Genomic DNA, 26,407 nt, shown 5'->3' with positions numbered 1-26,407 from the left:
CAGGGGTCGCATTTACAACCCTAGCTTGCCCCTTGCAACCTCTGGCACTACTCTTGTGACCCCTGTCCTAGGAGACCCCTAAAGTGGTGTGAGGAATGCAAAACTGGACTTTCCTGGGCTTTCTTTTTAAATTATGATTAATTCCCAGCCAACATCAACATGTTGTCTGCCATAAAAAAACATTCAGCTGTGAAATTACACTACACTGAAACTAAGGTCCTCATTTACAAGGATCTGACGCATCGGCTCCAATGCGTCAGATTTCTTGCACTGCTCTATGACCCCCAAACAACGTCATGGATACGCTGTATTTGCAATACAGAGCTCCATGACACGTTTTCACAGATGCATCACAAATTCTGATGCATTAGTGGCGCTCAACTTACGCATTGCTGGACTAGCATCAAAAAAATTATGATACTCTAGCAATGCCTGGAGGCCCCCATTGAGAAAAGCCCTGCGTCAGTTTTATGCCTGCTTTGAGCAGGTGCTAAAATTTTGACACAGTGAAGTTGCAGAATGAAGCAGTGAAATGTTGTAAATTTCACTGCATGAGTTCTGCGTGGCTTTTCCCATGGAAACTCCTACCCTGCATACATTACACCTGGCGCAGGTATGATGTGATGCAAGGCTTTACAAACTGACACATAGGGCCCAATGTGTTAGTTTGTAAATGTGGAGCAGCGTAGAGCACTGCTTGCGCCACTGTTGCATTAAAAAACAGAATGACACAATGGTGGTGCAAAGGCCTTGTAAATGAGGCCCTAAATGTTACTATTTTGGTGACCTGTGAGACATGGGCTGAGGTGCTTTTGCAGCGTGCATCTCCAGCAAGAACGGAGTACAATGATAAGCTGAAACTAACAAAACTTGAGTCATAATTTATTGTTGAGAAGGCCTTGCAAAAGGCAGGCAAAATGTCTCTTGCTGTCTCTGGACACGTCAGAGGAGAGGGGAATCTATCCCACAGTATAAGACTCATGGATCAAAAGGATGGGAGAAGAAGCTACGCACCAGGAGAGGGAGAAACTGTGGTATGGCATTGTCTTTTGCACTAGACGTCTGGCTGTGGGACACCCAAAATAAAATTTGGACTTGTTGGCAGAGGACGCCCAAGAGAATAGGGAAGTGGGATGTAATCAAAGGTCATTTTTGCTGGGGAGTATATGGGGGAGTGGGCACCTTATGACTTTTCTTGCGGCATTGTGCCAAGTTGGGTTGATTCTGGGAGGAAATGATAAAGAAAATTAACAAAGCATTTGAAATCCAGATGCCAAAAGCCCTGAATGTAGTCCTAACGAGATCTTTTGCTCCCTAAGCCAGCCAAGATCACATAGAGGGAAGCAACTAGCAATGGCGAGAGAGGCAGTGACACAAGTAATACTGGCATTTTTGGGGAAGGCTTTACCTCCAGTGCTCTTAGCCTCGATTAATAAGGTGTGGGACTAACTGACCATGGAGAAAATTATGTTGTCACTCAATAACAGAGTTCAGGGCCGGCTTTAGCACTGGTGACGCCGAGTGTGACAATCTTTTTTGGCGCCCCCCTCAATGACTTCCTTCTCCACTGATTCCCTCACTACCACCCTCCAAAAGTGTGCCTCACCTCTCCATAGCCCCAATTTCACATGTATTTCTTTTATTTTATAGTGCTACACATGCTGGTGTAGGATGTCAAAGCACTTTACATCACACACATATACAGACACAATGAATCTTATGTGTGTGAATCAGTCTATGGGAAATGTTACATAGAACAATGAGGATTACAAGGTGTAGGAGTCACTCATCATACTAGTAGGTAGTATATTTTTAAAGTGCTTGGTTTGGAGAAGCACAAACGTTATTTAATATGTACCACAATGGCTGGGGTTGGCTTCACTAAAAAGAATGTATTTCTACCCAAACAAACCATTTTTAGGAACTTTAGGATAAAGAAATACAGGAAAAAAACGTAGTACCTGATTTAGAGTTTGGCTGACGGGTTACTCTGCCACAAATGTGATGGATATTCCATCGGCAGTATTACGATCTCCATAGGCTATAATAAGATACCAACACGGGAGACGGGATATTCTTCATGTTTGCGACAGAGTAACCCCATCCAACATGGACGAGGAGTTGGGGAGGATGGAATATATAAATCTTTTGTTTCCACGTGACATAGCTCCTCACTGGCCAGGTGGTTGTGGGCGAGGGTATCTGTAGGTGAATATAAAAATGAAAGGACAATGGGAACAGACCAATCTGACTGTAAACATGCAGGTTCATGCCCTGGGGCAGACATCAGTTAAAGGCTAATAGTAAAGGGGGTACAGACTGAATTATGTAAGAAGTTCATCCGAAAGGTGTGATAAGGTTTGCCCAAGAGCAGCATTCATTGAGGTGTGTGTGCTTCTGCACACATGGCATGCATCAGAGACACACGGGATGGGGAGACAGGGCGAAAACTAAGAAAGAGAGCAAGTGTGAGGCGGTGAGAGAGAAAAGGAAGAGTGGTATAGAAACTGAAAAATAAGAAGACCGAGAGAGGGAAGAGGCAGGATCCGGAAGAGTGACCATGAGGGAGAGAAAGATGCCGGTAGAAGTAAGGGGTAGGGAAACAATTAGAGTTAGACAGAGAAACAGACTGACAGATAGACTGGTATGAAGAAAGATAGATAGATAGTAGTTATAGCATAACATTCAATGGCCTTATGATCCCCTATGTGCACTTCACACAAAACATAAATCATTGATTTTCCAGCCTCCGCTAACCTATTTCCATGTATTTCAATTATTTTGTTTACTCTGACCACCTATGCTGCAGACACTGACATGGCACCTGAATTAATTAATTTCAACCTTCAATCTTGTCCACTATCTCTACTGCACCTTGATATCAGTTGCTCAGCATTTCCAAATTCCAATCCTAACTCATTTACCATGCTTCTGTGTCCCTCATAAACAAATTTGTCATTACCAAGGTTACCATGGCTGTCAATTTGTGAGCTCCTCAAAGTAATTCTGCTTGCTACCAGCCTATCCTCTTACATGCCTCAACTGCAGACCAACCCCAACCACAGCACAGAAGGATTTCAGTCAGCTGCACAGCCAAGAACAAGGGCAGGCACAAACCCTCCCTTACACAGATTAAACTCTCTTCCATAATTGATTGTGGCCCGCTTCACTGGTGTGTGTCCCTTTAGTTCTTTGGGCCAAAGACTTCCTACCAGAATTTAAGATTACTCTCAGAACATAACTCCTCTATCTGGAGTTTACTAAAAACTGTGTCCCTTCCCCGGCCAATCGAGTCAGCATATTAAGCTGTAAAGCTGTTCTGTATAAAATGCACTTGCTCATACATGCAGTCTTACCCTCTTTCCATCCAAAGTGTAGAGTTTCTTCACTGTGTACTGCAAGAGTTCTGAAACATCTTCAAGGAAAGTCTTAAAGTTCCGAGTATTCCTACGGTTTAGGATTATTAAACGCCTAACAGTAGGATCCATGTTTTTGACCAGTGTGATCTTCTTATGTAGCTTTGGGGTGGGGTGGGAATGAGTCAGCGAGTACTCTTCAAGTTGGTTCTCTGGGAGCAACGACCTTCGAGCTCTGAGTGTGCGACTGGCTCGACGAGGACCCATCTGGTGTATGGGGGTGGCAGCACTGACGGGTTGCACATACTTCTTGTCAGAGCAGAGGTAGCAGCCACCATCTTCCAGCTGTTCTAGTCTGTTGATACAGTGAGTTCCCCGAGGTGTGGTTATTGTCCGTACTCCAAATGGCAGGGGCACCCTATTAGAAAGGTCATCCATGAGGGTGTTGATGCTTTTAAAGCTCCGTTGGTTGATCGCCATCTTGACACCACTAAACTGGGGGTCCCCACTCTTGAAGAAGGTTATCTTCTTGGCCGGCACAACTTCAGTGACAGCATTCGCTCGGACAACTGGTGGAAGTGGCGGTTCATAGCTTGGGCGGCTACCCCTGGCCAAATATTCATTTGCGGGTGCCAGATCCATTCCAAGTGGTCACGGGAAACTGAAAGAAAATAAATTCAAGAAAACAATCAATCATCTTATCTAAAGTCAGCAGGATTTGACAGAGACCTTACTGAGATGACCTGAAAGAATCTAAAAACATACATGATGAAAGATTTATTTAAAGGAAAATGCCAATGAGAGATCATACCTTATACAGAACATTTACTCTCTAAGTGGAAGGAATTTTCTGTAAATGGAAACTAAATGCTAGGGTCAGAGTTATCTACGCTACTGACCATATGCAGAAGACACAACCAGGGCCCACCTCTGGATGCTTGGGACAGGTCCTTGCAGGCCTTAGAAGGTAAATCTGATAATTGACCCTCCTGAGCAGATACGTCTTACACTTATTAATGCTTGGTAACACACATGAGGGTGCCGGGAAGCCCTATTCATAAGTTACAGCCTGATGATTATACAACTTTCTGGTCACATTACCAATCTTGACAGAGCCTTCGTGCTTAGGGGATCAGTGGAATTCAACAAATTCAGTTCACTGTCCGCGAGTGTAATTCCTGGAAATCAGCAAATATAGGATTGACAGGCTAGACAGTGACCCCACCATTCAGTCTGGTACATCATATTTTGATTATAACCCTTCCCCTCACTCATGTTTACTTATGGAATGTCCTATTGATGTGCAGCATACTGAATCTATTACAGGGATTGCTACACAGAATGGTTTCCAGGAGACAGGAGCTGTTGTGTAAGTTACGACTTTGGCGTAACTCTACAAAGGGTTTCTTCTAACCCACAGGTGACAGAGGTGAAGTTGGTTCAATACATCAGCACTGAGTGTGAAAGACAAGTTATTGTGGCCCGCAAGACACTATTCAATGTGTAATTGACATAGACATAGAAGTATTGCTTTTGGGTTGCTAACAACCCCATGAAGGGATCAGGGGCACCATGGAAACAGCAGCAACCACATTTCATTATTCACAGTAGCATACATACTGTACACTTTTATTTTAAAAAGTATTTATTACTACAGAAATAATCTGTTTCTCAGTACATCTAAAACAACTACACAGAATAATATAAAAACAGCAATGAGACACATTATAAGTAACAAGAATAAAATGAACATTTCCAGCCTTGCTAAAATGTAGTCTAGAACCTAGCACCCTATTGCCTATTTCTATGCACTTTAAGAGCATGAAAGGCAAAGGAACTTGCAATCTAGATTTTCTTAGGGAGAAGGGATGCACTGTATACCTTCTTTACAGCAAAAACTGTCTTTATCAGTGGAAGTATGAAGACAATGTTCCCAGCAAAGGACAAGCACCCACTGCTGTAGCAGGCAATCAGTCTTCCTCCGGGACCAGGTCCTATCAGCTTCAGACAAGATGTGTCACCTATGAAGTGTGAAGTGCACTGGTAGTAAGTGAGATTGTTTCTGTCAGAATCTCTGGCGATAATCTGGGTGAAGGACCTCTCTCTCAAATGGGTGACTGACAGTTCTTATATCCTAAATTTTAGCAGGAATTGGAATGTCGAAACTAGATTATGGACATCAAAGTGTACATTTCTGACATTGTCTTATGGACATATAGGGAATAGAGACGCCAATTCAGACTACACTCTTTTGATTAAAATACTTATATCGGTTGTTGTTTATCTTTGACATAATGGAGAATAAACATCTGATCAAGACGAGTGTCACATTAGATGTTGTACATATGTCATTGATCAAAGAACTTGACAATATCACAGTTATTAGAAAGATAAGGTATGGCGACAATAGTACTATAACACAGGCATGACATGACTCTGCAAATACAAGGAGATGGCGGTAATAAATATCCAGGGCGGAGAACATGGCGGCATCCATGAGCTAAGATGGAGTTGGGGCCTAGATGAGATGAAGAGAGACCCTAGGGTCTTTACCTTAGAGCCACAGGGAAAATAGACAATCTTAGGACATGATGGGGATTGGGCAAGGATGAAAAAGAGGATCCCTGGTAGTAGATAAAGACAATTTTGGAGTAAAGGATAATAGAAGTACCAAAATGGGTGACGATGCAAAAAATATCAGCTGGTGTGAGAAAGCTCTGTGGATGGAACACAATGGAGCAATGACAAGAGCATACTCAGAGAAGGAGTTCGATGAAAATCAGACAAAGGGTAGGGAATGGTATCAGACCTGTTGATGAAGGCATGATGCAAAAAGGCACCATGGCAGATGTCAGCCAACAACAAGGGAAGCAGGGGTGAAGGTGACTAAATGGATTGTCATGGCTGTCACCCACAGTGATTTATCATGTTTTGTCTTCCAAAATACCACATTAAAACAACAGAATGGGGGGTGGGGGTGCCAAACCCGCTGAGATGGCTGAAACACACATGGGAGGCTCTAACAACACCATTAATGTTGCTCCAAAAAATGCTGCAATGCATGAGTAAAACGGACAAAATCCTGAAACAAAACTAGAAACATCCCTGAAGATTGATTATGAACAAGAAAATCTCCTTTACCAAAACAGGTAACTGCTAATTATAAAAGCCTGCACAGAGGGTCGAAGAGCAGAGACTGTAAAAGAGGAGAACAAATACTTTCATCCCTGAGGGTGTTAAAAAGGAAGCAGAGTGCAGGGTAGCTCTGGACTTGAAACCTGACTGTGCAGAGAATCTGGCTGAAGAGCGATCTTCCAATGAGAGCTGGAGGACAATCAGACTGGTGGGAAGCTTGGACACTCAGAGGCACAGCCGACGGACTGCAGGAAAGGCAATTAGAAAGATGCACTTTCTATGCCAAAAAGGTAGAGTGATTGAAATGCTCCAGATGATCAGTGGGTTCAAGGTGAGATGCCATGATTGAGAGGAGGAGCAAAACGGAGAGACCCCACCAAGATTCCAAGCTGGAAAACTTAAGAAATAGTTGAGAACAAAGATGTACGTAGAGGGACAACTGATCCCAACATAAAAACTCTAGGAGGGCACCTTAAAAAAAATCCAAAGACAGACTCTGTGGAAGCTGTACCACAAATTATGGTCACATAAACTCTGCAAAAGCCTGCAAGATCCAGAAAGGGAGACTGAAGAAGACTTAATAATGAGCCAATATCACAGTTATATCAAGAAAAGTACTCCTCAGGTCATATAGACATATAGGATGAAAATGATCATATAAAGAGAACAACCCTAAGATTTGACAATGTGACTCTTGAGTATGAACAGATTTTAGCTGAAAATGTTAGAATAAACAGCTGTACTAAAAGCAAAATTAGAGAAATAATTTGAAATGACTGGTTTATAAACCCTCCGCACAAAGATGTCTCTAGTAATGTAACTCGACAACTGATTACTAGATGCCACAGACTCAGAAACTAAAGGACCAGAAAAGACTGATCGAATTCTACTCTAATGTTAGTCAAGAATCAAGAGAACAAACTGAACAACTATATAAAGGCCAAAAAAAGACAACTTACTGACCAAAAAGCACCTACACTTCATGCTTCAGATTGTGCACAGGCTGAAAAAAAGAACTGAAGCAGGAATTAAGTGAAATGCGCAAAACACTGATTGGAACAAGTACTACTCCGAGACACAACACAGAGCAAAAAGGGCAAAGAGTTCAAAATTTAGATGGAAAGACAGTATTAAAAAAGCTGAATAAATGGCGAATGATAACATGAAGAAGATGGAAAAGAATATACTAATGTTGTAGGAAAAACTCAAAGAGCTAGAAAAACAAGCCCATAGAGATAATATACAAATGCAAACCATCTCAAAAGAACCAGAGGGCTCGGGTATCACAGGCTATGTACATGCCATTTTTATTCAAATTTTGGATTTTAAAGAGTGTGATCTAGTGGGAGTAAAAATAACACATAGAGTGGGATCCAAAACACAATAGGCCACCAACAAGCCAAGGCATATTGTGGTGAAAAAGACTTCTCATCAACAAAAGGAACATTTGATACATGAAGCTCGGAAGCAAAGCCATGTGAACCCCAGAGGCAACAAAATACTTCATTTTGCACGACTTGGCTCAGACAACCTTGCTGAAAAAGAAGGGTCTTTGTAGTACAAATGATCACTAAAAGAGGATTTATGTTGAACTTTTTCATGCAGGCAATTTCAGCAGGAAGGAGAAAGTCACCCAGCAATCAAGAGGACAAACGCCCTCATTAGGACCATGGCGGTAAAAGCCGCCTACCGCCGCAGCGACGGGCACCAAAAGACCATTACCGCGGCTACCAGCTGTCTGATGGATTATGACCACAGCCGGATTTCCACCAGAAGGATGGCAGAAATCCGGCTGTGGCCATGCCGGCGGATGGCGGTAAGGTGGCGCTGCTGCTGGCAGTAGACTGCCGCCGGTCATATTATGTTGTAGAAATTCCTATGGGCCAATAAACTTTCCAGGATTTCCTTCGATAAATGTGTCAGATCCACCTATGATGAGGGTCCAGCAATGGTCAAATTCCGCCTTTATTATTGGGCAGTTAATATCGTGATAGTGAATGAATGGATGAGTGGGAGGTGGGCAGAACCCGCCTTTAGGATGGAGGTTTCTTTGATTGGCTTTGATAATCTCATGGGTATGCTTTATGGCCGCTGATCCTTAACTCACTCTTGGAGATCACCACAGTAGTCTTCTTGAACTGGAGAGCTGCGCTGCAATAGACTGGATGGGACCAACAAGTGACGCTGGAAACTCAATTGTGGGGTGATAGATGGCTGGACTGGGTCCCATGACTCAAAGGGTTTAGGGTGTGGGACATCATCAGCATTTTCTGGCTGGGCAACATCTGGGAAGATGACCACATGAAATCCTTTCAGGACCTCTAAATAGAGTTCTCCCTGCACAAATCACAGTTTTTCCAATACCTCCAATTCCATCACGTGCTCTCCAGATACAGGGAGGTGTTGGCTGGACTTCCAGAATACCACCCCTTGGAGGCCCGGCTACTTATGGGCCCACTGGCCAGGGGAGGTATCTCCCAGATCTACAGAGCCTTGGTTAATCATGACCCATGTACACTGATGCGTTTGAGGGAGTGTTGGTAGAGGTGGCTGGGTCTGCCCGATGAGGCGGAGTGGAGGGAAGCACTCATGGCAATACACACCTTAGCCATATCAGCCCGGCTGGGCCTTCTTCAACCGAAATACCTCCACTGCACTTATTATACACTGAGGCATCTGTGGAGACCCCACAGACTTCCGGAACCTGCTTGCACTAGATGTGGGAGTGACACAGGGGATTTTTACTACATGGTATGGGAGTATCCAATCATCCACAAGCACTGGCGATCTATATTTACGACCTTATCAGCGGTCTTGGAACAGAAGCTTGAGGCATCACCCAAGGTTGTGCGGTTGGGTCTGGTGGACGAGATGAGAGGTCCAAGAGGGGACTGAACATTAGTGGGGCTGGACACGCTTTTAGCGAAAAGAGACGTGGCTAGATACTGGAAGTCACCAGAGGCAACAACTTTGAGGGAGTAGAGGGTGGGCATGGACCGTTACTCAAAACTGGAAGAGCTGATTTACCTGGCCCGAGGTTGCCCCAGGAAACCCTCAAGAAAATGGGGGAAAGGGTTGGCACACTACAGGGCAGATATGGCAAATGTATGTATTCCAAAGGGTGGGTTAGATTGACTTTGGACGCTTATCAGGAATGTATTTGGGATCCGTTGTGTGCGTCTGAAATGTGTGTGTTTGCTATGTGCCTATTATAAAACTAATAAAGTGTTGTTACAAAAAAAACGTAATTATATTTAAACTAACTGTACATAGCATTTAGTACTTATAAATGCACAAGAAACATGAACATTTCACCTTAGGTGGGATTTTTTTTAAACATACATTTAATATAATGTGTTTAAAATAATTAAATATTTATTTCAAAATCAAATTAATAGTGTTTTAGAATGTTTTATGTTACTCTACCTTTACAATAAATATATAACATTAATGTTCATTAAAATTTTACAGAAAAATATTTTTACTGTATTTTTTAAAGTTTAATAAGGTTTTGAACATTTCTCTGCGCTTTACCATGGGAGGGGTCTCCAACCTGACTGCTGAGGTCTCCGTCAAGTGTATGGAACCTAAAATATAGTCAGAAAGTTACTAGTTGTAACTTTGATACTATAGTTAATGTTTATTCAGACTCCAACCCATACACCGAGGCAGTGGGGACATGTAAGTCCATACTCTGCACTAGTCTTACACTTGGAAATGGTGACTAGACAAATGTAGTAAAGTTACTACAAAGTATAAGAGTAAATTTATATGTGTAGATTTGCACCTGTGTAAAGTTACCTTTATGAATAAGCTCCAGAATGTGTACTGTACATGCACCAACTGCTTTTTTGATCAACTAAATCCCACGTAGGTTTTCAGAAATGTCTGTAAAATCAGAGCTTAATTGAATACTCGGAAGTAGCTTATTGATAAGACTGTGAATTTCAAACTGTGATGCCATCTGTACTGGAGGTCGTGAAGGAAGATCAAGAGGTGTGAGGGTCTCGATGGGAGGAGCCATCAGTCTCTCAAGCACTCTGAAACAGATCTATGACCTATCAAAAGAAAACAGTGGGGTCCCAGGCTTCTCAGCACTGGGCGATTAGAACTGTCTTTCGTCTCTTGTCTTTTGTGTCTTGGGCCATGTATCAGACATCAAAGTATGTTAAAATATCGACTACAAAAGCATTGTGCTATCAAAATATTATGGTCAAATGTATAGAATTACTGTTCTTGAATCTACATCCATGTACCTTGTAGATAAATACATTTTCATGGTACATATATGTGGAATTATGTTAAGTAAACCTATACCTATCAATCTATACCCACCTTGCCGATATTTTGTCCTTGATATTCTGATAGCCCTGTATTCGGAAGTTGATATGAATGTGGAATACCCATCAGAGGGGAGCACTGCCCGACACTGCTTCACTCGTCCTTCCTACCTAACATTGCAGGGGACAGAGGAGAATCACTGCTAATAAGAACTATTTATGTAGCACACAATACAAAGTGAATAGCTGGCAAGTCATAATTACTCATATTTTACAGAAGCCTGCCAATAAATAGCAAGTGGCCAATGTATCTGGGTAAACTTTTCAAACTGAACATCATTTCATGGTTGAAATATTCATGTGTTTGGGGGAGATCAAATTTTATTAAAATACTAATGGCATAGAAGTTATATATAGCATATGGTAACTAAATAACCTACATTTAAAAGCCTTACAGAGAAAATATCATCAGTTGTAAAATATGCATGTTTGAATGATGGTGAACCAGGTGGCCACCATTCATTAGAAACATTACATTTTAACATGAGAGTTTTGCATTTATATTAAATGAAATACTAATGTGAATTAATATTATAAGTGTTATTAAAAATAGTAAATGAATATGAATCAATTGAATTTATGTTGAATTAAGTATTTTTTGTTAATGTGAGTTACAGGTGTGCAGAAAAACAAATGCACATTTAAAATTGCTCTTACATGCTGTAAATAATGTTTGCAATTAAATCATTTGATCTGCATATATGAATAGTAAGGTGCGCAATAGGTTTTATTAATGTGTTGACTGTATTAAGGCTTTCTTAGCTTGACTTGGCCTGAAAGATTCATTTTGCAGCAGTAATGGAAAATCACTTGTTTAATCTGCCCCCCTGACCTGAATAGTTTTCTTAGGCTGTTAATGTGACTGTTGAATGGTGAGTTGCCCTAGCTGGATGTTTAAAAAAATATATTTTTGTCTGTCTTTTATTTTAGTTTTTGCCCGCATGTGTTAGCCCATTCCCACACATGCAAATCAAAATTTGTGTTAGTGCTAGGATTGGCCCAGCCCTGAAATTTGAACTCTGAAATCTGAATGTGAAAATTGCATTTTGATGATTTACTGATCTCACATCATCTGGTTTGAAATCTAACAATAATATGCATATTGTGTTGTTGCTAATTTACATTATTCTTTTGGAGTGTCTAACAGTATTGATGTTTAGTAGGCTAAATCTTTTCAGACGTTTCAGTCAGCCTATGGTTTTCATGTATCTTTACAACTTAGTTTTGTGCATCAAATATGTGACATTGATATTGGGATTGTAGTAAAGCTTTGAAACTTTATTCAGTTTGGAGTTTGATTTAGTGTTAAATTGTTCATGGTGTCTTGAATTGTTTATGGTATAATGTCATTAATTTGTGATTGCATGATTCTGACTACTACACTCTTCACCAAGCCCAAAGTTTCAGTCGACCTCTATAGGTGAGAATAGTGATGGTGTCTCACCTTCTCACTGGTGGTTATTGAACATGGAGCGGGGAGAAATGCTTCCCAGGGCCCAGCATGCCAGCAGTTTCATAGCTGCCAAGTGCTGCAGTCATAAAAGCCAAAGGTGTTGCACATGTCTTGAGGTCACTTGGTGGCTGGGCAAGATAATGTGAGAAAATAAAAAAATAACAATGACCATCAGTTTTTATGTCATGGATACCATTCATTACTCCTTAGCAAGCCAGTGAGATAGCTCACTACGTTGGGCACCCATTGTGGAGATCTTTGTGTAACCAGAAGGTCACAAGTTCGAATTCTGGCAGGTAGACTCATCCTTTAGTGATTTATAATAAAACGAGTACAGTTTGGTAAGACTTAACTCCTGTATCAGTGCCTAGGAATTACACGTTAGAGTACACTGCACCAGAGCAGCAATTATTATTTTTGCATTTAACATTTTGTCTCCATAGCGTACAATGTGGTTTTTTGATTTCACATCCTCCACTTGCTGTGGAAGGAACTTCAAATTCTCAGTTCACTTGCTATATTTTGCTCTGTAGATATTTATTGTGATATATTGTAAAGCACACCTGCTAGCAGTTTTGTCTACATTTGTTTTATGGAGCATTATCAAACTATCAATATCACATACCCATATTATGTTCTCAGCTAGAATGCTCCTTGGAGCTTTCTAGCTGAAAACATCTAGGCTTTTAAAAAAGCCCTTCTGAGGCATTAGTTTAAAGAAACCCTAACATGACTGGTATGTTTTGTCTAATGTTTGTCAGGCATTGCAGTGACATAGCAGGACTAGCGCCTTGAGAATAGCTAAGAAACATCTGTCTGAAAACTGTAAATCATACTCTGATTGGCTAGTGGAACATTCATACATTACAAAATTCAGACGTAAAGAAAGAGGGCATTTATTGCCAATCAGTGCTTCTTTCTCAGTTAGCTTATTGGTCAGCACAACTTGAACATTTATGATGGACTTTAACATATAATTAGTATGCAAAGCCGACGAGGAAAAAGGCATAACCGTTGATGCTTGACCTCTTCACAGCACTTGATTATTCTGATTATTAAATCTTACTCGACTGGGGATTATAGCACTGTATATCTAAATATAGGAAGTCAAAATAATAGATACAGATTCATGCCAACCCCAATAACTAACAACCATTTATTAGAAATACTGTTTAGTTGAAAAAAACAATGTAAATTCAAAAATAATTGATAATGATTTGCTTTGAAAAAAATACTGTTTTTTGTTTTGAACAAAACATTTTTCTAGACTTCATATCGAATCCCAGTTAGGTAAGTTAATTATCAAAATATGACAAAGGCTCAATACAATTGCTAAAAAAGGAATTGAAACGTAGTGCAGAATTCTTAAAAAAAGCACGAAAGAAAAAAGAAAGGGTAGAAAAGTGTTTAAGATTGTGGTAGTTATTTTTACTGCAGCGCTAAACAGGAAAAAGAGTGTAAGAAAAACAAAAGGAAGTTGTAGAATGATAGTGGGAAGGATACATAAGTAAATAGGGGCATGATGGTTTGGAGGAGAAATCAGGGTATTTAAAGGGCCCCCCAAAAATGTAGTAAAAAGGAGAAGAAACGATGTGGAAGAGCGAGCCAAGGGAGTAACTTTGAGGTACCCCACCTCCCAGGCAAAGTATAAAAATGAAGACGAAGAAGGAGGGTGGGAGAAGGAAAGTGGGTGGGGGAAACAAAGCAGTGGAAAGGTAGGATGTGGGCTTAGGGGTAACCTCAACCCCCATGCAGCAATTTAAGAAGAAAGTTGAACATTGTGACAGAATAATGGACAGAATAATGGAAGGCAATGGGGTGCATGGGAGTGGAATCTTTGCACTCCTTGTAGAAATAACATCAGAAAGAACCCACTGGAAGTGCAAGTCATTTCCACAATATTTTACTGTACCCCCCCTTTATTCCTGTAATGCATTCTCCTAATGCCAAGATTTCTCCTAAAGTTTTACGTTTCCCAAGACCTATACCATTAGTCCAACTGTGTTCTGAGGTTACAGCTGACCTTGTTCCCTATGTGACATGTGAGTAGGAGTAGGATCTGAGGTGGGTTGACTTGGTCACTGGATAAACAACACTTGTGGGAATCTGAGGCTTTAATGACTGTAACTTTCCACTCCCTTTTCCCTGTAGTGCATATTGTTTGTGGGGTTAATTACATTGATTAAGGTGTATTATTAACTGAGACAATCTAATATTCCCTAAAATTAGTAAACCTCACTGGGAATTATCACTAACTAGTAGTTAAACAGTTCAGTTTGGGATTTATACTAGGATTTGATCCATCAGTCTATACTGTGTTTTAGGCAATTGCCAACATTGTGTTCTCTACTTTCATGTATGAAAAGTGGATTGCACTGAGAATAAATTATATATCTTCAAATTTGTGCAAAAACAAATAGCTTAACTATGACGGTTGGTTTCTGTACCACCCAGCTTCTTTCCAATGCTGCCTCTATGAATTGTGACTTAGATTCTATTGTATCTGCTTTCCAATAATGTGTGGATATTGTCATAAACATTGCTTATTCCCTAGAATACTTGCAAAAAAGAAGGTGTGGTATCAACATATTGTAGTTAGAATATCTTCTGACAGAAATATTGTGACCTAAATATTGTTAACAAAAATATCCCCTATTGGTGATAATAATAGAAAATCTACACCCAGTGGGAAAATATTTTTGTAAACAATGTTTAGGATGCAATATCTATATTAAATAATATTTTTGACTATGATATTCTGGCATGCAGTTTAAGAAAACAAGCCACAACTGATTCCCATTCCACCCTCCCACCATCCCAATGTTAGCTTTTCTTTGAAGAAGGATTGGTAATGCCCTCCTATTAAACCTACTATCAGTATCTTAAAAGGTGTTCTTACCACCTATCTCTCCTCAGCATGTCCCTCTATGGTTCTTCACCACCAATACTAATACAGTCGGTGGTGCATGTAGTCCCCAGGAAGTCTAGTAATCACTTCTCAATAATGGAATGCCTTGGCATTCCTTGACATATGAACTGGACTTCCAACCCTTGTATCAGAATTTGGGGAACCTGCATTTCAACATATAAAGCAGATCACTTTGTTTCTCAGCCAGCAATGTAACCACAAGCCCAAACCTCCTGATATCTTAAACCCTCTCAGATTAAGAATCTATATGTAGTCTCCCTGCTTTTCAATCCAAACATGGAGACACAGAATCCCCAGTAAGAATCAAGAACATCCCCATTCCACAATCAGGTTAAGAGTTCTCACACTAGTTGACTTCTTCTATCCTCTCTTGTCTAGACCAGTGTAACACAATCTCAGTGCACCTCATCGCCTGCAATTCTACGCCACCCAGAAGAACACTGTTAGGTGGGGGGAAGACCATTCTAGTCGTGTATAACAGGGCTATACAACATCGGTGCACAAAATCCAGATCAATGTCAGATTTCTTAAAATGACCATGCTGAGTAAATCTACAATGATGCCTGTGGTCTCGCTCATTCATTTAGTGAGGTGTTGTCTTGGAAAGCTAGCATAGATCTAGCCCTTGTCAGCATATGTTGAGCACTTTTGAATATTAAGTCCTTTTCAGCTTTTAACACTGGACATGTGTTGGACCTGGCCCTTTTTGCAGGATCATCCTCAAACTTTTTGCCTCCTTACTCCTATATTTTCTGACCAGTTTGTGTTGGCTTTAGGACTCTGGGCACTTTACCACTGCTAATCAGGGCTAATGTGCATATGATCTATGTGTAAATTGTATTGGTGATTGGTTTATCCCTGATTGGCATATTTGATTTACTAGCAAGTCCCTAGTAAAGTGCACTAGAGGTGCCCAGAGCTTATAAATCAAATGCTACTAGTGAGCCTGCAGCACTGATTGTGCCACCCACATGAGTAGCCTTGTAAACCTGCCTCGGACCTGCCACTGCAGTGTGTTTGTGCAGTCTTGCACTGCCATTCAACCTATCAAGTGTACCCACTTGCCAGGCTCAAACCTTCCCTTTGACTACATGTAAGTCACCCCTAAGGTACGCCTTAGGTAGCCCCATGGGCAGGGTGCAGTGTTTTAAAAGGTAGGACATGTATTGGTGTGTTTTACATGGCCTGATAGTAAAAGTCTGCCAAATTTATTTTCACTATTGCAAGGCCTATCTCTCCCATAGGTTAACATGGGGCTGCCTTTAAATGTCTTTTAAGTGCAGTTTCCCATTGGGAGCAGGGTCTCTGAAGTCACAATTTACAAATACATCTTTTGGTAGAGTTGGTTTTTAGATTCTCTGTTTGAAAATGCCACTTTTAGAAATTGGGCATTTTCTTGCTTAACCATTCAGTGACTCTGCCTGCTTGTGTATTCCCGGTCTGGGTCAGACTGACAGTTGGGCTGTTTGTGACACAAAGGGAGCTAAGGAGTGTCCTGCATGTCCTGATGAGTCCCCTGGGCTAGAGTAGGGAGAGAGGAGCTGCACCTGAAAGGGCTGTGCCTGTCCTCACACAATGCCATCTTCAACCCCCTGGTGTGTGTCTGGGGCCTGTCCTGGCCAAGGCAGGGTCTTGTGAATAACAGAGACTTTCCTTTGAAGTTTGCCTACTTCAAAGGCAGAAATGAATATAAGTAGTGGACCCCAAGCCCAAGATTTTCAGAATACTTCTGAATCTAGAAGAACATCTGCCAAGGAGAAGAGCTTGATGCTTGAGGAGGACCTGCCTCTCTGCCTGTTGCTTGCTGTGCTGGCATGCTGCTGCAGCTCCTGCCTTACATGGGAAAGGACTGGACTTTGCTTTCTGAAATCCTGCATGTGAAGCTTCTCCAAGGGCTTGGACTGAGCTTTCTTGCTGTTAAGAAATCTCGGGGCCATCAAAGACTTCACCTGCCAGCACCTGGGTACTCCTGCTGAAGACCCTGACTTGCCAAGGGATGCCAATCCAGTTCCTGTGCCCTTGGCAGTGAGTTCTGGTGAGAAAACAAGAAGATCCAGGTACCCAAACTTTGGACAACTCCAGATCCAGCGATGCTGCACGACCCCACGTCAGTGCCTGCAACCTGAAGCCGTGGTCTCTGTGGGAGTGTGACAACCCTGACCGACACCGCAGGCCTGACACCGCCCCAGCCTCACTGATGTTCTGCAACTCCGTGAGTCCCAAAGTGCTGTGTCACCGACACTAGTGACACCTGACTCCGCCATGGCGCCTATAGCCCGGTACCCAGTGAGGTTGCCCAATGCATCCTGACCTGCCGGATTCATCGACCCCGCCAGATCGTCAGGAACCAATGCCTCTAACCGACGCCGCATCACCTCCCCTGCTCTGCAGTAAGGAACCGATGCCGCACTGGATCCAGCGACACCTCACCTCTCGGACTCCATGCACCAGCTTGTTTCTTTGTCTACCAGAGGTATTGTACCTGAGGGTCCGTGCGACTCCGTGACCAGCACCTGCCTTCCTTGCAAGTGGCGTTGGATTGTTGGGAACAATTCCGTCAATGATGTCGCAATAGCCCCATTTGGAGCTATTGTGTTTCTAAGCGCTATACTGAAGTTTAATCTTGGAAAATTCGTATCTTTGCATGTGTATGTTGGATTTTGTTTCATTTTGGTCTTGTTTTACTCGGATACATTTTGGCCATTTCTCTAAACTGGTGTTGAAAAGTGCTTTTGTGGTGTTTTCACAGTGTTACTGTGTGTGTTTGTACAAATACTTTACACGTTGCCCCTGAGTTAAACCTGACTGCTTGAGCCAAGCTACCAAGGTGGTGAGCAGTGGTTATCTAAACTGTATCTCTCTTACCCTGACTAGAATGAGGGTCTCTGTTTGGACAAAGTGCAATCTGACTGCCAACCAGAGTCCTCATTTCTAACAACAAGGTTCCATGCAAACAGGCTTGCATTACTATCATGATTCACTACAAAAAGACACCTACCTGTTACTCATAAAAAGTCCCCAAAATTCACTTCTGGGCCTTATAATATAAAATCCGTTTTGCCTGGTCCAGAAAACGAGAAAGCAGACCTTCACTTGCAACGCCCCAAAATATATAAGCTCTCTCCCACCCTTGCTTAGTGATATGTACATTACATTCACCACAACAGAACTGCCCTGTAGTTTGTTAAACAGATGTAACTTTGCATAGATTTCTCATAACCAGCCAAATAGAAGTGCAAGTCATTTCTACAATATTTTACTGTATCCCTAGATTGTCTTTATTCTTGCAATGTATGCTGATGCTTCAAATGTGTGCCCTGTATAAACGTGAAACAAAATAGATATTGGGTTCATGCTGAACACAATAACTTACACATGCTGGAGGAAAAGTAAGGGCTTAATTCACAAAGCCAAACACAAATTTGTGAGTTTGTGCGCACTCACAATCTTGTTTCAGACATATTCTGACCTTGGCCAGTGTTTGGAAGTTTACAGTTATTAAGGGCAGGGGTAAATCCCTTGTCAAGAGATTTGGAAAGGGGTTTCTCCACATGCAAACCTTGTTGAGAGAAAGAGTGTAATTACACATAAGAAAAGGCATTTTCACATGCACAGTTGTATTCTTTGTCCCACCTTGACAGAGCAGAAGTGACTTTAAATCAACACATTGTTTGTGAATTTCTGCATTGGAGCATTTTTTTTATATAATGCTAGCATAATCAGAATCATCACAAGTGTTCCAAGATAACTTCTGTAAATGAGGGAGGCGTTATCTTAGAAACCTTTGAGAAGCAACTAAAGATGAGGGGTAGTGTAAAGTGTCTATTATCGATCTCAGTGACACCAATGTAGACCAAAGTCCAGTTGTGCTTCTAAAACTAGTGAATGAAGATTTCAGCAGCATGCTTGGGTGCCCAGAGCATATACCCACCACCAAATAACTTATGCACTCTATTAATACGATCAGTTACATAGTAAAGTACATATAAGTAGCATTATTGGTTGGGAAAAAATAAATTCCTTCCACATTGTCTGAATATGTGCCTAGAGCCTAGTTTGTCTGTAAAATAGCTTTACACTGAATCTACATCTAGCTGATGTAACTTAATGCATTCATTGACTTACTTTCTGACTCATCGACCAACTGACTAAGAGCACGTGACCACTTGTATAGCCCACTATGTATGCTACAGCTGCATCACAGTCAGTACATTTCAGGTGAGTACATCGGAGTATTCACATTGCAGGTACGTACATCAAGAGGCATTTAGGTTTTTAAGTGACAAAGTTAGGTTTATATGTATATGTATAGTCACTGAAAAAACAGAGGTTAAAGTGACATTGTAGTTAAGTGAAAATGTAAGTTAAAATATACCATTTTAAACTCACAAAGGATCTGCAATTCACCAGTTATAGTTAACTGAGGTAACTCTAACTCGCACCCCTACCATGCACAGTATTTTCATCAATGATGTTATTTCAGAAGTTGTATTGACGTTTTCAGTGATGACATAGAATATGCCAAGAGTGATGGTTGATGGCGAGTACTTCTGTAAGTGAAGGAATGCTGTAGATCTCCAGGAGTAATCTTGGAAACCACTGAGAAGTATCTAAAGACAGATCATTCTCTCTATATTTAGCAACTATCATGAGCACCCATGCAATCCAACTCAGAAGGGACAACGGCTTAGTCACCCTACTGGGTAATTGCTTTTAATCTGCAGACTATTTGTCAGTAGCAGGTGTAATCACTCAGTAAGCCTTTTAAACAATGCAACATTTGGCAAGTGTATTGAACATCAAGGGCAGCCTTAGACTAATGGCCAACAACTGGGGTCTTAGACAAACCAAACAATTTGCACACTTATCAATTTGATAGATTTTGTGTTTTTTTCCTCAAATATGGTTCCCCCTTACCTTGGTGCCCCTGTGAATGCCTAGTTCACCGACATGGAAAGGCGGTCCCTGTTGTGCATTAATATCTAACTGTCCTCTCAATTCCAAAAAGTTGTGAAACCCTTTCACACAACTTTCATCTTGAAGGACACAGAATCCTTTTTGTATGATGATTACATTACTAGGTGAATGGCCATCACATGAGTCTTTGGAAATTATTTATGTGGCACAGAGAACCACATGTAATCACTCTACAAAGACTAGGTCATACCATAACACGCTTAGGGATATTTTCTTAGACTGTGATCTCACCCCCACCACCCCTAGAATTTGGGTGCAGAGTTCAGAGAACCTTTTCTAAACAAAGTCACCCCATGCTACCAATTTGCTATGCTCACCCCAGGAAATTATGCATGATTCCTTAAAGCACTGGAAAAGGTGATGCTCTGCCTTGTCAAATTGGTCCAGGCTATTGGTCAATGTAGATAGGAAAAGTTGTAACACTCAGGGCACCACAGTGCCAAATTATTATTGTTACCATTATTCAAAAAAGCCCAGCTCATGTGCTACTTATGTCTCTGCCATGACAGCAGAATTGTCTGGTTTTACTGCCATGATGGTATGGCTGTTTTCACAATAGCAGTAGCACCACCGTTCAGTGCCCAGATTTATATGGCCCTCTAAGCCCAGCTGCTTAAATTACGGGCACAAGGGTCAAGATGTATACATTGAATTTTTTTATTTATTTTTAAAAATTGTTATAGCATGCACAAAGTCCAAATCGGCATTGATTCAACAGTGTAGCAGTGCTTCCACAGTAGTTATGTAGAAAACCAATGGGTACAATATGCATAGTGCACTAAACGTTTCAGTTTTGAAGTCTTTATTATATCAATATCACAAACAAAATGAAGGTGAATATATCTATATACACATGTAGGTATATCATATCAATCAATATTAGTTATTGACTAATCCGTTGTCAGAATAAACTCTTATAGGTATTAATTTATAATGTATCAGTTTTAAAAGGTATACATCATACACATCAATCTTAACAATGTCCTGAGATGTAAGATACATTTCATAAGTAGTCACTCATTAAATGACAATTTCTGAAACAATATTAGCAGAGACCGTGTTTAATATAGGGACAAGTATGTTATAGTACAAGTTGCTCCGCATACTTACGTAATGAAGTAGCATAGTTGTCAAGCAAACCACAGCTATCGCAGACCATTTGGTGATCCAGACTTGAGCACCAGGGAATTAAAAATCAGTGAAAGGCTTCGAAGGTACGCAGAATTGTTTGAAATCTAAAGAGATGCCAGAGTAAGGCAGCAGCTCCCTTCAGCAGGATGCAGTCGGCATGTGCTGCTGAGGATGGAACCAAGCCCACCTAGGAAGACCTTCAAATCCGGGAGAGCATTAGATACAGAGACCATGCGCCTGTTGCGTAAAGGTGCCCAGAGATCAGCATCCCTCCTAATCCATAATGTAATTAGAGTTCAAGGATGGTATTGTTAGTTGGATTTGCAGTATTAGCTGTTTCGAAGCGGCGTCTTAGGGCCGGCCTGGGAACCCAAAGCAGCCCTGGCAAATTTTGTCAGACCAGCCTCCATTGGGTACATAGCAAGTGAGCCTGGACACTGCAACAGGGCTTGAAAATTTGGGGGGAAATGTAAAAAATGGTGTATTCTACAGCACATTTTTCACTCTATATATTCAATTGCATTAGCACATTTTTCACTCTATATATTCAATTGCATTAGTTTAAATATATAGTAAATGATGGCCTTACAGAGCCCAGGATGCAGAAATCTTGATTGAGGTTCTTCAGTGCTTCCCTCACCATCACCCTCTAACAGTTTCTCTCATCTCTCCATAGACCCTCCCTCACATGTATCACATTTGTTTTATAGCACCTCTCTTACCAGCAGAGGGTTTTGGACTACTTTACCTCACACACACATACAAAGGCAATGAATCATAGGTGTGTAAATCAGTGTATAGAAAATATTATGTAAGACAAAGGGGACAACAAGGTGTAGGATTCAAGTCATCCGTACTTCTAGACATTTCTTTAAAGTGCTTGGTTTCTACCCAAACTAACCCTTTTTAGCGCAATTAGGATAATCAAAGACTGGAGAAAAAACATAACTTTCTAACCTGTACAATCCAGTTTGCATGAAGCTCTTCGGCGGTAGTTGTTAGCTCACTGTGCTAGATGGTGATTGCAACTTATGAACTGCACATAACAAAGGGATCTCCTGACAAAAGTGGTATCCCATTGTGTTATGCACATAATGCACGTTCTTTGCAATAGGCATATTTACCCTCTGCGCTACCTTAGATGGTACATTAAACACCAGAGTTATCTTGGCACTTTTATTGTTGTCTTAAAACTGCTAGATATACAAGGAACTTTGCAGTGCTTTTAAAACTGCTGCACTGCTACAAAATCAGCACCCAGTAACAAAAACGGCCCGCACCCTTCCAACCTCCAAGGGAAAGCCCGATGCCCGGTACAGCCAGTCCAGTCTTAGTCCTAGAGGTGTTTTGCATTTTTCATCTGCATCTGGTGTATAATTGCTAAAAAAAAAAAACAGCAATAGAGAGAGGACTGGCAACCAAATTATACCATTTCAAGATAGAATTAAAGTACCATAAGCAATTCAGTGAAAACAGACTGTATCAACCAATAAAAATCATCAGTGAAGATGAGGGAGAGTGCATGCCTCATAGCCCAAACCAGCGAGAAAGCAGGAGAGAGAAGAGTACATTTCAGAGGTACTGTGTACTCTATTTGATCAACTCAGGTTTCCTGTGCACAACTGATGCTATATGCCAAGACAGGCTCTTCGGGGCACATCACAAAATATTGTTGACTTGTGTTATTCCACATCTTTGGTGGTAAGTTAAGGCAGTGCTTGTGCAAACACCTTTTAACTCCAAATGATGAAAACGGGATACTGAGAGGGGGCGCAGGGGGGAGGCCTGGGGGCGGGGTTAACAATTGCAATAACTTTTGTCTACATTTGTTGTTTGGTATTTTGTTTGAAAATAATGACTTCTTGTTGTCTTTTGGGCTGCTGTATTTTGTGCCTCATTTTGGCAATGCGATTTTGTTGTGTTGTATTGCAGTTGTTATTTGGGTTCAGTTTTGGCAGATTTTTTGTGTATGATGCTGTGATGTTATGTTATGATGTGTATGTTACTTTGTTAAGTTCTGCTGTTTACTTTAGATGTCAACAAATGCTGCTACCGTTCCAGTAAAAAGCAGCATACACCTTTAGAGTCCTTGTGACAAGCAACCATTTATTATTAAGGTGGTAAAATAGAGCTGCTCCAGCTTTCCAACTACTTAAGACATCAGTCAGCCCACACCTATGGCACAGACTGTGTCTTAACTAAGTGCTTCGGGTGCTCCAGGAGCCAGTTATAGTCATGGCTTGTGATAGAATCAGGGTTGGAGTCTTACAATTGGGCTCTTTTTTCTCGAGGACTAACATTCTTACTATAATGACTTCTCAATTTTATCTGTTCGATCTGTGTACATATTTTGCCTTTTCCTATATGGGAAGAATTAAATTGATTTGCATACCTAAGAAACTGCTTTCTTTCCTCATTCCGAATGTTTTTTTGCCTCTGATAATGGGTGTTTCAACACATGCGCTCTGCTCCTGTTCCTGATGTCTGCGTCTGTGAACTCTGATATTGGTTTGGATTAAAGAACATTTTAAGATTATTTTTGGGCGGTTGCCAGAGCCTGTCTATCATGTAGACTGTAACAATCTATTCCATGTCCTAGAAAGGTCTTTGTCATCTCAGTCTCTGCAACCATACCGTACTATTGCTTTCTTTGCTTGTCTTTTATGTATGGGTCTAACTACAAGAGCCTTTCTTGTTTACATATTTAGTGCAAATACATGTTGACGGTAGTACTGCAGCCATAACAACTGCTCGTAGTATCTGTGCAGATCCTCATGAATTACAAGCACAACTAGAACAGCCTTCAAACACAGCCTTAACTGAATCCTAGCTAAGGCATTTTCAGAAAACTTCAAAACGTTTCAAAGTATTTACCATGAAGCTCCTTCATTCATGCACAGGGGCAGCACATGCAGGGTCTGACCTATCTCCATCCACTTCTACCAGTCCCAATGCCACAAACCCGCAGTGCCTGGCTTTCAAATGTATGCATTTGCCAGTTATACCACTCTCTTCAGATGTGTGCAGTGGGCCCTGAGCATAGGGCATGGGTTTTTGCCACACCATGTACCCATGTCCCAGAAAGGACTGTTTACAGTCTCCACTTGTACACAGTGGGCCTTTAAATTAATACTTGGCCTTCTCCCCTGATCACAGATCACTTGACCTCAGACCAAAGCCTCCTTGCATGGTCGTTGGCTATATCTAGCAAACACAGTGCACAACCTTCACCATACCCTCTACACGTATTGCCTGTTCCCTCAACCAAACTGTGCAGAGCTGTGCAGAGGTTCAGATGTGCACAATTGGGCCTGATCATAAGTTTGGCTTTTGTCAGACTTCTCTAACCTAAACACCACTAGCAAATCAACACCCCCAGGCCAGAACTGCTACCGTTGGCCGGTAAATCTAGTGCTGAAATGTCCTTGGTGTGGTTTTGCTGTTGTTAGGAGGAAGGGTCGTGACTTTGATGACCTTGTGTGTGTCTGCTTGTATTACAACCAGTGCAAGTTCCAGACTGACAGTGGCTGTGTTTGTGTGGCAATTGGCTCGGCTGCAAAATTGTCTGTTCTAGTAGCCTTGATGCTTTGAGCTTCTATTACAAATAGGTGCCACTGGCCCTGCCTAGCTTTAAATCCAGGCCCAGGCCAGCCCAAGAAAATAAGAAGCAAAAGAGTGGAGGATTCTATCAACATCCGTAATACTTCTCATTTGAATTAATGATATGCATACCCCAATACCTTTGCAAATTGTTGCTGAAATAGTTAGTGCACATTGTGTCAGCATGTTCGGCACTGAGTAGCTTGTGTGGCTCCTAAGCTGCTCCTTTTCCAGAGGCACATACAAGACTACAGGTCAAAATTGACAGAATCTCCCGTGCTCCAAAAACGGTCACATTATAGCCTGTATTTATCAAAGGAGCCACACAGCAACATACCAGAACATATTTTGCGCCAAATTTACTGCCCTGTTAAGCGTATACTCCAGTTTCATGCAGTGTACTTCTGCACACCTCAACTCAAGACTCAGAAAGTGGAAGGGTTTCTACTGAGGCTTTCATAGCACATGCCAGACCTGTCGAGAGACAAAGGCTACCTAATCATAGCATGAAAATACAGTTCATCTGATCTGTGTGCTCTATGCACTGCAGCCAAGGTCAGTTGTGGGCCTGCCTTGGGGGCGTTTGGCCTCACAGGCTCAAAGTGGAGGCCAACAGGACCCTATCAAGACTACTCTGGTCTGACCCCAAGACATTAGCCCCACTTTTTGTTGCTAGCGGTCCTTGGGTGGTGGGCTCAGAGGAAGGAACTTTCACATCCCCAGACAAAAGCCACCATGACTTATCTTGCATCCACCTACTTATTGCACTCCAAGTATTATTGCCACTTTAAGATTGAGAGGAGGACTGCCAGTGGCAGTGACAAGGAAGCCACCTGGGGATCAGGCAGGGCAACCACTGCCCAACCTCCAAGGTACTGTTACCTCCACCATGAATGGGAGCCAGGCCAGCTGCGGCTCAACCTCAGATCTCAACCAGCAACAGGAAAATTGCCAAATCGGGCAGGGTGTGCCTGAGACTGTTAATTTAAGGATCCTATTTCCTTATGGACACAGAATGGGTAAACCCCTTTCATTAAATTCTATGCAACTTTCTTCTAACTGAACCCAATGGTTATACAAGCAGTTCTGTATAGAAACTCATTAAATAACGGGATCATGTGTGAGCCAAAAGGGAACATCCATCCAGTAACAACACACTACTGCATTCCTAGATTGTTCCAAGCAATGGCTTCTTTGCTTTATTCTGTAAGTTATTACAAACTCCACAAGCTGTGTGCACTTCATTACTGGCCTCTGACTAGTGCAATGTGTAAAACAAACATTTTTCAAACTTAAAAATACATATTGTAACTACAAATCTGACAAAGTGCTGTCACTTCTGTTACAGAACCACAGATCTGCAGAGCCATTACAGAGTGGCTTGGAGTGAAGGAGGCCCTTCAGTTAGTTTCTTTCTCTGGTCACTGATTTGTGTTACAGCATGAAGCTTGTGTGCTGTCCCGGATACAGGCTAGCATTCCTTGCT

General features: G+C 41.5%; 1 protein-coding gene across 2 annotated transcripts in view; it reads right to left on the bottom strand.

Annotated features, from left to right (window-relative positions):
* RP1L1 (RP1 like 1) overlaps positions 1-26,407 on the bottom strand; it is a 400,448-nt gene that overhangs the window by 161,866 nt on the left and 212,175 nt on the right. For both annotated transcript variants that reach the window (XM_069236168.1, XM_069236166.1), the window contains one exon: positions 3,357-4,017. In XM_069236168.1, the coding sequence (XP_069092269.1) occupies positions 3,357-3,998 (642 nt within the window). In that variant the 5' untranslated portion in view covers positions 3,999-4,017. The remainder of the gene's footprint in view (positions 1-3,356; positions 4,018-26,407) is intronic.

Source organism: Pleurodeles waltl, chromosome 5 (assembly GCF_031143425.1).
Source record: "Pleurodeles waltl isolate 20211129_DDA chromosome 5, aPleWal1.hap1.20221129, whole genome shotgun sequence".
Taxonomy (NCBI): Eukaryota; Metazoa; Chordata; class Amphibia; order Caudata; family Salamandridae; genus Pleurodeles; species Pleurodeles waltl.
This window is presented reverse-complemented; position numbering and strand designations above follow the sequence as displayed.